Source organism: Quercus suber, unplaced genomic scaffold, assembly GCF_002906115.3.
Source record: "Quercus suber isolate HL8 unplaced genomic scaffold, Cork oak 2.0 scaffold_525, whole genome shotgun sequence".
Classification (NCBI taxonomy): domain Eukaryota; kingdom Viridiplantae; phylum Streptophyta; class Magnoliopsida; order Fagales; family Fagaceae; genus Quercus; species Quercus suber.
The window spans coordinates 241895-260340 of record NW_027069974.1 but is presented as its reverse complement, the minus strand read 5'-3'; the positions used below and the strand labels follow the sequence as shown (position 1 = coordinate 260340).

Below are 18446 nucleotides of genomic sequence, written 5' to 3'. Positions count from 1 at the left end.
TTTAATGGGAAATACTAAAAACTTTATTAAACCAAAGAAGAAAAGGTTACATCTTTAATCAGCGCTTGATTAAGGAAACACGGTTCCTCCTCTAACCAAACTAAAAAATCATCTTTACCAGAGGCGCATATTTAGCTAATAAATGGGCTAGCCTATTGCCTTGCCTACAGATATGTGAAAAACCAACCTATCTAAACTCTTGAGAAACAGATAAAGAGCTAGAAATAATAGCAGCCACAGATGATGGTGGCAGAGAAAGATCCTTCAGAGCATTGATCACCAAAAGGGAGTCACCTTCAGTAATAAACTCTTGTACACTAAGATCTTTGGCGAATTGCAGACCCACCTCCACTGCTTTCGCCTCAATCTCCACTGCTTTTAGAGGGGCTGAAATCTTCTTTCTAAGGGCTCTAATAACATTACCTTCCTCATCCCAAATCAAAGCACCCGTGCCTGCAGCTCTTTGATCAGCAAAAACAGCCCCATCAACATTAAGCTTGAACATTGCTCTCAGTGGTGGCTTCCAAACCTCAAGTTGAACGTCCATTCGTTGCTTCGACACTGCTACGCATTCCTGGTATTCAACCAAATATTCCAGCATCTCAGTCCCTATTCTTGTAGCAGATTTCATCACTCCCCCATGCCTTCGTTCATTCCTATTCGACCATATAGCCCACGCAACCATGACTACTTTTTCAATCAGTGCTGAGTCCCACTCTGCTTCAACCATTCCGAACCAGAGCAAATCCATGAACGAAGAGAAATGTATGGATGACTGAATACTGAACAGTTTTAAAATATCCCAAACCTCACGTGCTCGGCTACATTCCCAAAACAAATGACAAGAGCTGTCCAACCCCTACTCTAAATGTATTGTATATGATGAAACGTAAGTTCATCAGTCAAGTAAGTTCGTCAGTCAAGTTGGTCAGATGGAAGAAATCCTCGGCCTGTGTGATCGGATTCTCGAAGGTAGTCACTGGTGTGGTGCCTGCCACAAAGCCTCCGATGCCAAAGTCAGTATAAGAAGTTCTCTAAGAAATAGGCAATGTAATTAGAAAGAATTAAAAAGATCTCTAAGTAGTTTTTTTGTGTCTATGTACCTGGTCCTTGGCAATGCGGGAGACTTATATAGGCTCCCATGGCCTCTAGCCGTTGGGGTAGTTATGGAGGTCTTAATGCTCCTTTTGGTAACGTCTGGGGCCTTTTAATGTGCCTTCACTGTCCTTCAACGGTTTGTACAGTTGTCCCTGTAACCGTTTTGGGTTTGATTGCCTGCATTGAATGGCCTGGATATCTTCGTCAGTAAAGCATATAATTGACTCCCCTAGCCAGAGCTTGTATTCGTCAGTATCGATGGGATCGTCCGTGCGTACACGAACTCGTTATACTCGTCAGTTGCCCCCCGATTCTGTGATCATCATTTAAATGACGGTTATAGAATGTGAAGAGTTTTTTATAGCTCACGAGTGTTGTTTGGGGTTTCGATACGCATTAAATGCAATGCGGCAGCGTTTCGCAAATCGTGGCATACGTGGCACGCGCTGGTGGGTAGAGTTAATGCTTTGATTTGGTGGGACTCTTGGGCTTCCCGCTGGTTTTTTTTTTTTTTTTTTTTTTTGTAATTCTATATATATATATATATATATATATATAAGATCTCCTTGACAAACTCGAAAGTTGCTCTCCTCTCATTAGTAAGCCATTAGTAACAATAATAGAAAATTAAGCACCACAACTTTTTTTTTTTTGGGGCCACAATTTTGATATGGCAAGTAGACTCTAAGAGTCTGTTTAAAACCGCTTATTTGCTGAAATTGAAAATTTTTGTTGAAAGTACTGTAAATAAAGGTAAAAATTAGCTGAAATAGTATAGTAAGACCCATAAATAGTACCAAAAAGTACAGTGGAGCCCATAAATAGTAGCAAAAATAAGTTGAATAGTAAAATAATCTGGTTTTTTAATTTGCATCCAAACGCAACTAGTAGAGGAGAAAAAATAATTTGTCCATGTAAAAGTAATAGATAAAGTGTGAGTTTGGATAGCGGTAGGTTACACGTTTTGCGCATTTGCATTTTTTTCCTTAAGTCCCGTGCACTGTTTACAAGAACTGCTAATACGGAATATGGCAAAATCAACTTTAAAACTGGGTCTTACAGCACTATTCACACATTTAAAAATTATTTTATTATAATATATTTAATTTTTAATTTTTAACAATAAACCGTATCCAAACAAATTCAAACTATTCAAAACTTATCATGTGAAAATTGTAGCAAAAAATAAAAAATTATGATTCTAGAAGCACTCAAAAACGACAAAACTCAAGACCTTTTACCTTACACTGGACGGGGGAGGTGGTATTTGAATTTTGAAAGGTCGAGCTCAGTCTAGCCTAGGATCCTGACAGAGAAAAAAGTACAAAGTTCACTCCTAACACACAAGACATTAGAATATACCTTATACAAGACATTAGAATATACCTTTTACCTTAGAATATACCTTATACAAGACATTACTAAGGGAAATAGGTCGATATTGTGAAACGTATTCTGGGTTTTTTACTTTGGGGATTAAAGTAATAAAGGAGTGACCAAGTGGGGGTGGAAAAGTGCCCGTATTCAAATACATTAGAATAGCATTAGTCACATCATTACCAACCAAAGACCAATAGTTTTGATAAAAAATTGGAGGTATACTGTCTGGTCTAGGCGACTTTAAAGGCGCCATTTGTTTGAGTGCTACCTCTACCTCCATTGCCGTGAACTCCCCCATGAATTCTATGTTCATCTCCTTTGTAACTACATGTGGGATTTGCTCCAAAATTGTAACCAAACTATTCGGATTTGAGGAGGAAAATAATTCTTGATAAAAATCCACCACCGTGTCCACCATATTCCTCTAATCCGTGCACCATCTTCCCTCGTCGTCGTTCAGAAGCTTTGCTATGAAAAAACCGAGTGTTTCGGTCTCTATCTCTAAGCCATTGAATTTTAGACCGTTGGGACCACATTTGAGCTTCACGGTTTAACAGCAAATTTATTTCTTGTTCAAGCCTTCTCACATGTGTCACATCTCCTCCTCTACTAGCTACCAATTCAGCCTTGGTCAAGAGTTTCCGTTTATCCTTTAGTTCACGCCTCACACTCCCAAAACTTGTCTTACTCCACTTTGCGAGTGCTTCTCCACAGTTTTGAATTTTTTTGATCACCCTATTGCAAGTTGTGGCCTCAATATCCCTCTTCCACACTGCTTCAATGGTTGCACCACAACCTTGCTCGGCCATCCACATCTGCTCAAACTTGAAAGGTTTCTGCTGATTACACTCCATGCCCTCAGGCCGAATTAATAAAGCTTTATGATCAGAAGCCGTTGCATCTAAATGGTACACTTTGGTATCCAGAAACATTAAGAACCAATCATTGGTTGCAACAGCTTGGTCTAACCTCTCCCATACTGTATAAGTTTCAAAGTGCTTATGCCAAGTGAACATAGGTGCCATGAAACCCAAGTCCATAAATCCGCATTCATTTAATATATCTCTAAACCCTTGCATTTTTCCATGCGGTCGTGCCTTACCCCCAATTTTTTCTGATTGCTTGGTTACGTCATTAAAGTCACTTGCACATAGCCAAGGCGCCTTTCCTATCTCTTTCAAACTTCTCAACCTTCCCCATGCTTCATGCCTTTTTTGAGTGTCTGGTTCCCCATAAAATCCAGTAAAATGCCACTCCCCCTCCTTATTCTTGTTAATTGTACTATCTATGTGGTACTTCGAGAAAGTCTCTATTGTAAGATCAAAATATTCCTTCCAAAAAATCACCAAACAACTCGTTTTATTTCTCCTAGGAGCTACGAATTTATTCTTCATCTTCAAACGTTCCTTCACAAACACTAGCCTTGCTTTATCCGTCCATGTTTCAGCTAAAAACACAACAGAGGGATCTTTTGCCCGCACCATCTTTGCAAGCTGATTTTCTGTTTGTTGGTTCCTAAGCCCCCGACAGTTCCAACATAAAATACTCATTGATTCTGGTAAGGCTGGGAACCAGCCTCCGCCAATATCGATTTGTGTTTCTTACCCACCTGAGAAACCTTTCTCTTCTTAAGTAACTCAGATTGGTCATCCTTACCATCACCCCTCCTTTTTTCCCCTACAATGTCTTCCATAACAACATCTGTCCCCACCTCAATTATGTTTAGCCTTTTCTAAGTTGCACCTCTTTCAATTTTTTGCACTGTGTTTTCATCAATAACTGATAGTGGTGCACGTGGCAGTGTCATTAAAACCTGGGGTTGCTATGCACGTGAGGTTTGAGTGTCCATGGGGTGATCATCAGTGAGTGATAAAGAGGCTAAACTCTTTTCCTTACCCGTGTCTGCTATATTTTTGGCAGCAGAAGTTATTGTTGGATCAAACCTCTTTAATTCCTTATCAATCTCCTCAATCCTTTCCTCAAATATCTCATAAGCTTACTGATTTTCCTCCAAATCCGTTGACTACAAATTCAAATTCCTTGACATCCCCGAATTATAGGAATATTGACATGAATTTGGCGGCATATTTTCCTGAGAATTCGCACTATAATTGCCTTGCTGCCCATTGGCTGTGCTTTCCTTATTTGTCTGAATTATCTCCAGCGTCGACCTCCCTGTATGAACAACAAACATCGGCAGCTTCCCAGTTGCTGGTGGTGGTGTAGTAGATTGTTCTTTTCCCTGTCGAGCGACAAAGCTAGGGACCTTAATGACGTTTTTCCTTGATGGAAAAAAAGGTGGAGCACGAATCCATGGTCCGAATTGCTTAGCTTCATTCGACAAACTGCCTTCTAATTCAACCCATTGTTCACAATCCCTGTCGTCATGCGTAAGACAACCACAACAATAACAAATATTAGGGAGATGTTCATATCTAAAAGACACCCATAATTCCTTACCACTATCCATAGAGATCACCCGTCCATGGCACAGAGGTTTTGAAACATCGATGGTGACTCTAATTCTAGTAAAACCATCCCCTTCAAATTCTTTTTCATCAGACATCGAATTCACCTTACCAATGGCCTTGCAAATCCTCTCGGCCACTCGTTTGTTTCTGAAGCGGATTGGTATATCGTGTACCTGCACCTAAAACTTAACCCACTTGAACTCCAAGTCAGTCAGGTCTACCTCCTTATCATAGCTTTGCAGCACCATTATGTGCTTGTCAAAACTCCAAGGCTCCGCTGCTACAACCTTCTCCATCTTGCATTTATCGTCAAAAGTAAAGAGAACAACATGGTCCCCTTCTTTCTGAATCTTAAAACCGTTCTTTGCTCTCCATAACGGTGTGAAGGTTTTTGCAACAGCATCAATATTTAGAGCACGCTTGGTTAAAAATTTCACAGCCAAAATGTGTTCCAACTCAGCCTATTCTTCTGTCAAACGAAGGCCGGAACCTTCATTTTCTAATAATGTCAGGCAACTCCAAGATTTTGTTAGGTCTTCCATAGTTTCCATGTAGATTAAAAAAAAAAAAAAACTTGAAATATGTTTCCCTGTAACTCACAAAGCCTCGCTGGTAAACTTGTTACCAAGAGGGACTACGACACCTTCAAAAGAAGGGACTGCACATTCTACACCCTAGTAGAAGAGGGAAGACCCACATTCTCTAGCGGAGAGAAACGTTGTGCAAAATTTTCATTTTTCAAACCTATCATATTATGATTGATTGCTTTTTACTTTTACATAAATTTATTACTTTTTTCCACTACTCACAATCAACCATATAGTTATGAAAATATACGTGGAATTGGGTGTGGTCTTAGAATTTTATAATATATATATATATATATATTGAGTAAAAATAAAATTGACAAACTTGGAAATGAATTTTAGTAAACGTAACGGCTAAAAATATTTATGCTCTCACCTTACACTTTAACAACCAGCAGACAGTCAAATGACTCAAACCCCAAACACATGACATTGTCCCAATTTGCTGAAACTAATTTCCTTGTATAAAAGCCTATTGAAAGTTGAAACTTCAAAGAAGCACGTGGGAGATAAGAGTCAAATAAATTAGAAAGAGTTGGTTGAGGATTTCTTTGACAAATGTAATGGTTATTTCACAAGTATAAATGCTTGTGGGGTGTGGGGGTAAGGGCCGGAGTTCAAGTATCTAAGAGAAAGCTTCACCCACATATACACATAGATTAGGTTAGAGTAAAAATTCTATCTTATATAAAAAAACTCTTTCTAACTTATTTGGAAAATCAATGAGGGTTTCATTGTTCATGGCTTTTAGAGCAACTAGTTTTTCACCCCATGGATCCACTTAAAGGTATATAATAAGATGCATAATATAATTCATATATATATATATAATTCAAATACTATTGATAGTCATTTTTATATTTTGTTAACTCTTTAAAAAATTTTGTAAGGATTTTATTAGGTAAAAAATGTAAATTGTCTTTTTTTGTTTTTTTAAATTATTGTGAAACGTTTTTTTTTTATAATTTATTTATTCTATACTCTTTGGTTTTTGTACTTAATAACTCACTTGGATAAATATTTATGATATGGTCTCACATTTGATTTTAAAATTAAAAAAAAAAACTTTTTAAGAATAAATAATTTAAGATACACGGTGTAAAATTAGAACTCTAATTTAAAATTATAATTTGAATTTCTCTCAATTTTACCTATTATTATTATTATTATTATAGGGTAAAATATTCTGATTTTTGTTTACCTCATGGATGATTGAAAGCGTTGTCGATTAACACACTTCATTTTATGAAAGGTTCTAAAAAATAGTTTTAGTTTTTTTTCCCTCTTACGTGAGCGTCCAAAACTTTCTAAGTATTTGACTAATTTTCGGATGCGTGTCATTCATATAAAAACCTTTTTAGAGTGATATCAAGGTGTTGACGAATTGTTGTAACTTGTAGTGATTGGATTATTTTACTACGGAGAATGGAGTGCGAACCTACACCCCGTGAACGAACCGGTGAAGAAGATGCGGAACTACAACGCAGCACCAAAAAAGTGAAGGAGGACCAACATCTCGGTGTATCGCAGGGGGGCTGCGATGGGGGTGGAGGGGGTACTGGTGCTCTGTCCTATAAGGCCAAACTCGTTGGTGACATATCTGGTGATTATGCCCAGGCATTTAATTTTCTGACTGATGAAGTTGAGGAGCTCTTCTCCGATGAAGAGATGGATGACCCTCCTGAGGGTTCAGTTGCCATCAAGCTGTCCAAAAAGACCAATTCAATAACAAAAATTACCGGTAAAACTAAAAACAAAATTAAGCTCAATTAGCTAATTTTATCCAAAATAAATAACCATTCCCTTTAGAAAATTCTAAACAAAAATAATTTTGTTCTTACCCTCCCGCCCCCCCCCCCCCCACACACACACAAAAACCCTCAATAGCTAAATAGCAGAATTAGAGGTTGAAACCGCCGCACACAGTCAATAGTAAAACTACCACTCAAACTCAAAATTCTAGCTCTATCCCGGTAGCCCACCACTTCAATAGAGATTACTGGTTGAGATTTTTCTTTATAGAAGATTACGTATATATGTATGTACAGTATAAAGAAGAGTTGAAGGCGGCTGTGGTGGCAGTGAAAGTTACATTAGACAGTATTAAGATACCTTTTTTTTTTTTTTTGAGATACCTAAGATTATTGCTATAACCATGGCATGTAGTTCGGTAGGAGGTGTGAATTTAATGCTGAGGGTTGATACAGTGATTTTCAAGTCTCATGTGACTTTATGAGCTTTTAAGATCAAGTCTTTTCGTCAACACCTTGATATCACTCTAAAAAGGTTTTTATATGAATGACACGCATCCGAAAATTAGTCAAATACTTAGAAAGTTTTGGACGCTCACGTAAGAGGGAAAAAAACTAAAACTATTTTTAGAACCTTTCATAAAATGAAGTGTGTTAATCGACAACGCTTTCAATCATCCATGAGGTAAACAAAAATCAGAATATTTTACCCTATAATAATAATAATAATAATAATAGGTAAAATTGAGAGAAATTCAAATTATAATTTTAAATTAGAGTTCTAATTTTACACCGTGTATCTTAAATTATTTATTCTTAAAAAGTTTTTTTTTTAATTTTAAAATCAAATGTGAGACCATATCATAAATATTTATCCAAGTGAGTTATTAAGTACAAAAACCAAAGAGTATAGAATAAATAAATTATAAAAAAAAAACGTTTCACAATAATTTAAAAAAACAAAAAAAGACAATTTACATTTTTTACCTAATAAAATCCTTACAAAATTTTTAAAGAGTTAACAAAATAAAAATGACTATCAATAGTATTTGAATTATATATATATATATGAATTATATTATGCATCTTATTATATACCTTTAAGTGGATCCATGGGGTGAAAAACTAGTTGCTCTAAAAGCCATGAACAATGAAACCCTCATTGATTTTCCAAATAAGTTAGAAAGAGTTTTTTTATATAAGATAGAATTTTTACTCTAACCTAATCTATGTGTATATGTGGGTGAAGCTTTCTCTTAGATACTTGAACTCCGGCCCTTACCCCACACCCCACAAGCATTTATACTTGTGAAATAACCATTACATTTGTCAAAGAAATCCTCAACCAACTCTTTCTAATTTATTTGACTCTTATCTCCCACGTGCTTCTTTGAAGTTTCAACTTTCAATAGGCTTTTATACAAGGAAATTAGTTTCAGCAAATTGGGACAATGTCATGTGTTTGGGGTTTGAGTCATTTGACTGTCTGCTGGTTGTTAAAGTGTAAGGTGAGAGCATAAATATTTTTAGCCGTTACGTTTACTAAAATTCATTTCCAAGTTTGTCAATTTTATTTTTACTCAATATATATATATATATATATTATAAAATTCTAAGACCACACCCAATTCCACGTATATTTTCATAACTATATGGTTGATTGTGAGTAGTGGAAAAAAGTAATAAATTTATGTAAAAGTAAAAAGCAATCAATCATAATATGATAGGTTTGAAAAATGAAAATTTTGCACAACGTTTCTCTCCGCTAGAGAATGTGGGTCTTCCCTCTTCTACTAGGGTGTAGAATGTGCAGTCCCTTCTTTTGAAGGTGTCGTAGTCCCTCTTGGTAACAAGTTTACCAGCGAGGCTTTGTGAGTTACAGGGAAACATATTTCAAGTTTTTTTTTTTTTTAATCTACATGGAAACTATGGAAGACCTAACAAAATCTTGGAGTTGCCTGACATTATTAGAAAATGAAGGTTCCGGCCTTCGTTTGACAGAAGAATAGGCTGAGTTGGAACACATTTTGGCTGTGAAATTTTTAACCAAGCGTGCTCTAAATATTGATGCTGTTGCAAAAACCTTCACACCGTTATGGAGAGCAAAGAACGGTTTTAAGATTCAGAAAGAAGGGGACCATGTTGTTCTCTTTACTTTTGACGATAAATGCAAGATGGAGAAGGTTGTAGCAGCGGAGCCTTGGAGTTTTGACAAGCACATAATGGTGCTGCAAAGCTATGATAAGGAGGTAGACCTGACTGACTTGGAGTTCAAGTGGGTTAAGTTTTAGGTGCAGGTACACGATATACCAATCCGCTTCAGAAACAAACGAGTGGCCGAGAGGATTTGCAAGGCCATTGGTAAGGTGAATTCGATGTCTGATGAAAAAGAATTTGAAGGGGATGGTTTTTTTTTTTTTTTTTTTTTGGCTTGTATATTTTGTTTTAGATTTTAGATCTATAATTTTTTTTTTTTGAAAAAAAGGTAAGATCATGTAAAAAGGAAAATTAAGAAACATCGTTTTGGAGTACACAATCCAAATCAGAGGGTAGTTCTTTTACCCAAACATTAAGATCTATAAATTTTTTTATGGTCACTAAAATGAGGAAAATGCTAGAGCTACAAGTTTTTTTTATAAATTACTAATGTGATAAGTGATTATTAGTAAGTAAAAAAATAATGTGAGTGATGTGCCCATATGTGAATCAATAAAAATTTGCTATCAGAATAGTTTGTGAAAATGTTATAAAAAAGTTTGTGAATATAGCATTACTTTTAAAAGAATCAATGATATTGTTAAAGGGAAAGAAAATGTAATTTTATAAAATAAAATTGCTAAAATTAATACACATATATATAATAATATTAAAAAAAAAAAATTAAGGCGGCCATTGCCCCCTAGTCCAAGGGAGGTTCAGTCCCAGGTGGGCTATTTGCACTGAGACAAAGACAAGTCGGGTCCATCTGAAAGCAACTATCCTTTCTCATTGGCTATTGAAGAACTTCACGCCTTTCTCAAGTTCCTGCCACAAACTCCATCTTCATTCTTCAGCAGGCAAATTTGCTGGTGACACTTCAAAAAAGTATTGAGTGCCTAAGTGAGTCGAGGCAATGCCTTGCCATTACGAAATTGTTCCAAGCATTGAACAATCATCTCAGAATGTGTCAAATAAATTACATGAGTATTTGTCGCTTAATATTAGGGACCATAAGTACGATATCGAATGTCATAAAAGACTTGATTAGCGATTAATTGAAAAAAATTGCCAAATGTCCTTTCCGGGCAAAAATAGCAGCTCTTTGCCCATTTTCTCAAATTAATTAGGAAAATACCTTTATTTTGAAACTCGATTTGTGATAAATCGAGTTAGGCTCTATAGCGATGTTTTTAAAGAGCCTATAATGATGTTTTCAGGACCTATAGTAATATTTTGTAACTCGACCTTTATGAAATCGAGTTATAGGTAAAAAAAAAATAAAAAAATTGCCTATAACTCGATTTCATGGAGGTCGAGTTACAAAACGCCACTATAGGTCCTTAAAATGTTACTATAAGTTCTTAAAAACGCCGCTATAGGGTTCTAGAATTTTTTTTTTAAACTCAATTTATCACAAATTGAGTTATAAAAGAGGAGCATTTCCCTAATTAATTTGAAAAATAGGGCAAAGAACTGCTATTTTTGTCCGAAAAGGGCATTTGGCAATTTTGTCCGCGATTAACCTATTAAATCCAGGTCATAGACCCTCTTGGATCAACCTTGAGCCAACCTAATAATTTTAAACCAATGATAATCAAATGACATTTTTAAATTTTTTTTTTTTTTTTTTACATTCTCGATGGAAAGGCTTGGTTTTTGAATTATGTTTATCATGTTAATAGAAAAAGGGTTTATAGAATCCATAGGATTAATCAAGGAGGTCTAATTATTGGGAAAACAGAAAATAAGACAAGTTTATGGTTAAGTGTCATTATTATATCATTATTATTTTGTTTCTCAAACTTATCTTATTTTGAAAATAAGATAAGTTTCAATATAAGATAATAATGATTACGTATTATTTTGTCAAACTTATCTTAGAATATGGGCAGCGTATCATTTTCATTGACGTTGCTTATTTGAATGATGATTCTTACATTTATCTTCAACCCCAAATAATGAAACTTGCAATTTTTTTTAAAAAAAATATTGGAAGTATGGATTATATATATATAAAAAAAAAAAAAAAACAAGTACGGATGTAAAAAGTGTAATAAGCGAAAACAAAACTGTTTGTAAAAGGCTTTTTTTGAAGGTAATACTTGTTTCACATAAATTGGTAAAAAAAAAAAAAAAAAAACTGAAACTGTTAAATTGTTTGTTGGATTGTATATAAAACTAGACTGTGAGTAATAAACACAATCCTAAAAAGTGTGTAAGTATTTTTTTTTAAAAAAAATTAACTAAACACACAAAAAGAATGAAGACAATGGATTAAGAAATAAAAGTATACCATCTAGGTTTAAAATAAAATTGTTACTGGCTTTGTTTAATGACTAAAACCTTGAGAAACACAGACACATGTACGAGTGTTGATATAAATATGGATATGATACGGTGAAATAAACAATTTTTTTTTAAAAATTATATCATGACATGGTGAATACAATACTAATATAACATGGATAAGATATGAGTATGACATCCTAAACGGAATTTCCGTACTTCCTAGATAAATCCCTAATCTTGGCTAGTGAGTTAACAAGTATTCTCAACTAAATTGATTTGTATCGAACAAATTTTGACCACTATTTATAAAGCAGTCGTCGCAAAGATACTAGTATTAAAGAGGCCCAGAAAGTCAAAGTTGTTTGGAAGAATTCATTTTTAGGTAGTTGAAAGAATTGATAAGTCAGTAATAAGCACAGGAGTCCATCCAATTACTCATAAATGATAAATCTCAACCTCCACCATCCCCTCCTTTTTTTTAATTCCTGAACAGAACCACTGTCCTTTTCATGAAATTGGGAGCCAACCACTCTCTTTCCTACCCATCTTTTGAAGTTAAGATTATCAACACATATATTATATATACAAAGAGAGAAGGAGGGAAATTTTTTTAAAGAAATTTATAGTGGTGTCTATTTAAAAGGACTTAACTCTTAGATATATAATTCTTGAATATAGAGCACAGGTCTTTAATTCACACTCATTTTTAAATGTGAGATTAACTTATTATTTTTTCTTTTGAGAATACTAAGGGAATGTTTGGTAACTGTTTTTTTTCTCTTATTTTCTGTTTTCAAAAACAATTTTCTATTTTTGAAACTAAAAAATTTGTTTGGCAACCTAAAATAGGCGGAAAACAAAAACTATTCTCAAAACTTAATTTGTGAAGGAAACAGAAAACATGCAAAATTCTGTTTTTAGTTTCTAATTTTTAAAAGTTAATGAAAAAATGTATTTAATTTAATGAATTTGTCTCATTTAATGAGTTAACATTAAAGTTCAAATCCTAATAATAACATATTTTTGTATTTTCTATTTTTTCTTTAAAAAACTATTTTTTTTAATTTTAATTTCAACTAACCAAACATGTTTTTGATTTCAAAAATATAAGAACATTGTTTTTTTCTTTATATTTCCAAAAGCAAGTTTTTGAAAATGGAAAACAAAAGCTGTTACTAAACATAACCTAAGTATTTTTAACATACACACGGGGAGAGGAGAGAAGTTTTTTTTTATTTTTTTATTTTTTATTTTTAAAAGAAACTTACATTGGTGTGTATCCAAAAGGGCCTAACTTTTGGATATACAACATAAGTTTTAAACCTCTTTAACTCACACTCATTTTTCAATGTGGGATTAACCCACTCTTTAACTCCCCTCTCCCTGTGTGCGTGTTAAAAATACTTAGTATTCTAAAAAAAAAAGAAAAAAAAAGAAAAAGATTATCAACATATATACATCCCTAGCTAGGGTGATAATTGATGATTTTTTTGATGATGACTTTAATAATAATATTTTTTTTTTGAGAAACCAGACTGGAACACCAGACTGGGCTATTATTGAAATAAGAAAAAAAATTTAAGAAACATTAGCAAGAACTAAAGGAACAAACTCCTCCGGAATGTCTTCAAACCAAACTTGAAAATCTAAAACTGCCTTAGCTCTTTTTGCCAGTGCATCAGCAACTTTATTACAATTGCGATTAACATAATTAAACTCTGAAAACCTCAAATGGCATGGACGGAGCTATATATGGACTAGAGGGCAATGGAATATTTTTTTATAAAAATTATTAATATATTAATAGGTACTAATTTTAGCAATTTTGTTTAATAAAATTGCACTTTGCCCTCCTTAACAATGTCATCAATTCTTTTACGAGTAATGTTATAGCTACAAATATTTTTACAACATTTTTACAAACTATTGAAGTAGCAAATTTTTATTGGTTCGCACACTTGCATAACTTTTTACTTACCAATAACCACTCACCACATTAGAAATTTATAAATTTTTTGTAGTTTCAGCATTTTTCACATTTTAAAGGCCATAAAAATTAATAGATTAAATCTAAAACAAAATATACAAGCCCAAAAAAATTAGCCCAACAACAAAAATGACCAATAATAAAGCTAAAAAAAAAGGTCCAATTAATATATTTTATCCAAAATAAACAACATGACCCTTTAAAATATTTTAAACAAAAATCCTTAGTGGTAAAGCAATAGAGTCAAAGGCCGGAGTTGCTACACACATCGAGCAGTAGAGCCGCCCTCCCTAATTCCAAGTCTTGGCTCTATCCCTGTAAACTGGGTTGCCACATGAAGAATATCATCAATAATGTGACCATAAATGGATTGGTTAGCACTACCATCTAAAAGTCCTTTGATCACAGTCTGTGAGTCACCTTCGAAAAGCACCTCGTGTAGACTTAGTTCCTTGGCAAACTGAACGGCTCGTCGGCATGCTAGTGCTTCGACTTGTGTATATCACGATGAAATGACACTTAGGGTCCATTTGGATAGAACTTATTGTTGCTGAAAGTAGCTGAAAACTGATTGTTGCTGAAAACACTGTAGCAAAATAATTTTTAAATGTATGAATAGTATCGTGGGACCCATTTTTAATATTTTTTAATTGTAAACAATACATGAACAGTGCACGCACTGTTTATGCACAGTGATTTTTGTCTCCAAATAGTCAATAAGTCCGGCTGAAAAAAAAAAAAAAAAAAAAAAAAAAAAAAAAAAAAAAAAAAAAAAACACAAAACGCAACTCTACAATGAGTGAGAAGAAGTGGTATCCAAACCCTCTCTTATTAGGGTTATGAATTATATATAGTGATAGTTTTCAATCTTTTTTGAATAGTTATGGTCATGACCGTTGCGAATCATTTTAGTGGAAGCCACCAAACTTTAAGTATACAAGTAAAGTTTCGGGAAGAGAGAAAAAAAAGAGATTTAGGTTGTATTTGGGATTAGAGTTTAAAGTTAGTCTATTTTTGCTACTATTTAGCTTATTTTTGTAACTATTCAGCTTATTTTTGTAACTATTCATGGTCCCACTATACTATTTTAACTAGCTTTTACTTTTATCTACAGTACCTTCAGTAAAAATTTTTCAGTTTCAACTAAATAAGTTATTTCCAAACGAATCCAAAGAGTCTGTGGCGGCTGGTCTAAGAATTTATTTTAGGATGGTTACTAAAAAATTTAAATTATACAAAATCTAATTAAGTAATAATTTGAATTTTTACAAAGAAATGAAAATTATACAAAATCTAATAAAATGATAACTTGAATATTTACTATAACTACGAGTCGAGTCACTAAGGAGAGCAAAATTATTGTGCTTGTAAAGCCAAAAAGAGTATAACTGTAGTTACCATCAAGGAGAACTCACAACCATAATATTTTTCTTGGTACCATTTTTAAGGAAAAATGAAATTATAAATTATTTTTATTGAATAGGTTGAACGATCTACAAATTTGTATGTTTAGCGAATTTTATCTTTTTGTTTTATAATAGGATTTTTGTAGAATAATTTACTCACTTCTTGTTGTTTGGTCGTGTCTTGTTCTTGTATGGTTTATGTTTGTTGTTATTTGAGCTAATATTTATTGTTGTTATATAAACTTTTTATTTATAAAAGGGATTAAGGGTTATATTTGGGGGGATATAATTAATTTTGGAGTAATGCTGCGTTCATAATATTTTTACAATAAATTTTATGCAAAAAACTATTATTAGTGGGTAAAAAAATAATATCAGTATTAGATCCAAACTAGAATCAGTAACAGTTTACCATAGTTTACCACATTGGATTGATTTTGAAATTATTGTGAACATGTTGTGAATGTAGTCTTACTCTTATTTTTTTTGAACCCAAATTTTTGTAATTCTCAAATTAGGGTGTTCAACATTTTTATTAAAATAGTCACAAAAGTTTAGTTTAGCCTATAATATTTTTTTGGAAAGCGTGTGTGTATATATATATATATTATTTATTTATTTATTTTTGCAAGTCAAGGTGATCCTGCCACTAGTGTGAAGTGTAGACATACATAAGTCTAAAACAGAATAGTTTAAAGTTGAAGTAAGCAAAATGTGATTGGAGTGGTCTACATAAAAATCTAAAAGTGATAAAGACCCTTAAACTGAAGTTTTTTTTGAAACTTGGTAAGAGTAACATCAATTGGAATGTGGTTACAACACTTTCAAATAGCAGAATAGCAGGAACCCGACTTTAATGAAATCTAGTTGAAATAGGTTTAATGGGTAACAACAAGCGGTTGATACATGGGTAGTTGAGCATAAATTTTTCAAAGTCTCACTCAGGTTGGAATAAAGCTCTTTGTTATGTTTGGAGGATGAGTTTTCGTATTCTTAATGAGGTTCATTTTAAAGTTAAATGTCTGTGCAACATGGAAATAAAAGGGAACTTCACTTATGTGAGCATGGAAGTGCCGAAGTGGTGCCACTTCTAAAGTAAGATTTTTCTCTTGTAAATGTTCCCTAAATTGAGAAGAGCACAAGGCCATAAAAATGGTAGAACAACATAGGATTTCATAAAAACTGTGGACATTCTTATGTATGTGTTGTTTCTGATTCTGAGATATAAGAGTTTTGCGGCTTAAGTCGCTATTAACCCTCTTGGAGTTTTGAGACAATTACACTAAGAAGAAGTTTAAATTGAAAGAGTGTCAATTAAATGTTTCAGTGAGAGAGTATAGGACAACCTAGTGGAAGTGGAAGAGTATTGTTATCTCTTCAGCAGAGATGGAGTGGAAGAAACAATAGAAAAGCAAGTGGAAAATATTTGTTGTGATTTTTCCAGTCTTCCGTTAGAAATTTCTTGACCGAGAGACTATTGAAAGTTTTTATTTGACGATTTTTAGTGTTTCGTTAGGCACTTGCACAACTGAGTGGCAAGAGAAATTAGGCAGGATTGTGATTTCTCTGCAGAATTTAATGCTGAGAGTTTTGCCACTTAATATGAAAAAGTTTGTAGACGTTGGGAAATAGTTTTCAACTATTTTCTAACAGCTATAACACTTCATTTGTGACTTTTCATGGTTTATTTATACTGTTAAAACTCTAATTATTAAAAGAAACATCGGTTTCTCTTATATGAAAATAAAAAATTTAAGAAACACTAGAAATTTTGTGGGTTTCTCCAAAATTGTTATTTTTAGGACTCAATATGCTTAGTTGTATTATGTGGAAAAATTTGCAATAGCCCTTTAATAACATTGAGAGAAAATATTGTCTATGGACAATTTCCATCCTAGGGATGTAGATGTTATATTTGAATTGCATACACTCTCATTTATTATCTCAACTCTCTTCTTGTTTAGCTACCTGTCCAACACAAATTTCTATATAACAAGACCAAGGGGTACATTTAACCATTCAAATAATTTTTGTAAGGAAAAATTATGATACACATATAATAATACGCACACTCTTGCACAGACATAAAAAATGAATAATTGAAATCATGACTTTCAACTTAAGAAATCACAACTTTCGTTCATTTTTTTTTTTTTTTTATGGGTGTGCAAAAATATGTGTATTAGTGAGTATATAATAAACACTATTCTTTTGCTATTGGTTCATACTCAAGAAAATAGGGCTTACGAGTTAGAATTATTCAAGTATAGTACTGTAACGTAACAAAAGAGTGGAAGTGGTTGGCTCTCAGTTTCAAATCGTTTCGTTTGGAAGAGGTGGTGGGGCTTGAGATTTATGAACCATTAATTATGACGGATGCATGATGTAATGGACTATTGATGTGTGTCACTGTCTAGCACAGGATTCAAATCAATGTTATTGACACTTCCAAGTACCAAAAGAAAAAAAAAGAAAACACACTATGGTACATTTTTAATATAATAGTCATTTTACAAGTATAAATATTTGTGGAGTTTAAGAAGAAAAGAATTGAGATTTAAGTCTCCAAAAAATAGCTTCGCACTCATATATAACTAGATTAAGTCAGAATAGAATTTTTATTTAAAAAAAAAAAAAAAAACCTTTTCCAACCAACTTTAATTTTGGTCTCCCTACTCAACGTCAAAATTAATGCTCAACGACAAAATTAAATATCTAGGACTACATTTTTCCACCGGTGGTATTTAATATTCCAATGGATTGTAGGGTCAATGGTTGAAGTGTATCTTTATTCATGTACACGCACATGCATATATACAAACATGCATATACTTAAATTAGATTTTTTATTTATGAGTTTGTTAACAAATATATTATTGTGTTATAAAATTATTAGGTACTCGTAGAGTACTATAAATATGTACTCTCTCTTACATAAATAGTAAATTTCACTATGAATTTAATTAGTAGGATCCATCATTTATGTGAGAGGAAAAAATACAAAAAAAATGCATTTATAATACTTAAGAAGTACACAATAATTTCTCGTATTTGAATCTGACTTGTTTTATTGTCAAGTCTAAATATAGGCAAAAATATAACTCGTTTGTTAAATAAATAAAATTAAACAAGTTTCTTCTTAAACCGAAACCGAATTATGCAGGGTTTTATTCCTATTCCATATTGATACCAAAGTTGAGGCAAATCAGTTCGTCGGGAGTTGAGTGATAAAAATGGGTCTTAAGCATTTTCACACGTCCACTTCACGTACAGTCTCA

The 18446-nt window shown here is 33.2% G+C and overlaps 1 protein-coding gene across 1 annotated transcript; it reads right to left on the bottom strand.

Moving 5' to 3' along the window:
* Positions 1-2837: 2837 nt before the first annotated feature.
* Positions 2838-4028, bottom strand: LOC112020227 (uncharacterized). Its single transcript, XM_024052790.1, has one exon. The coding sequence runs from the start codon at positions 4026-4028 to the stop codon at positions 2838-2840; it is 1191 nt and encodes a 396-aa protein (XP_023908558.1).
* Between the last annotated feature and the right edge of the window lie 14418 nt (positions 4029-18446).

Bases quoted from the DNA above. Each gene is read 5' to 3' on its own strand.
- LOC112020227 (XM_024052790.1), bottom strand. From the start codon at position 4,028: ATGAGTATTTTATGTTGGAACTGTCGGGGGCTTAGGAACCAACAAACA.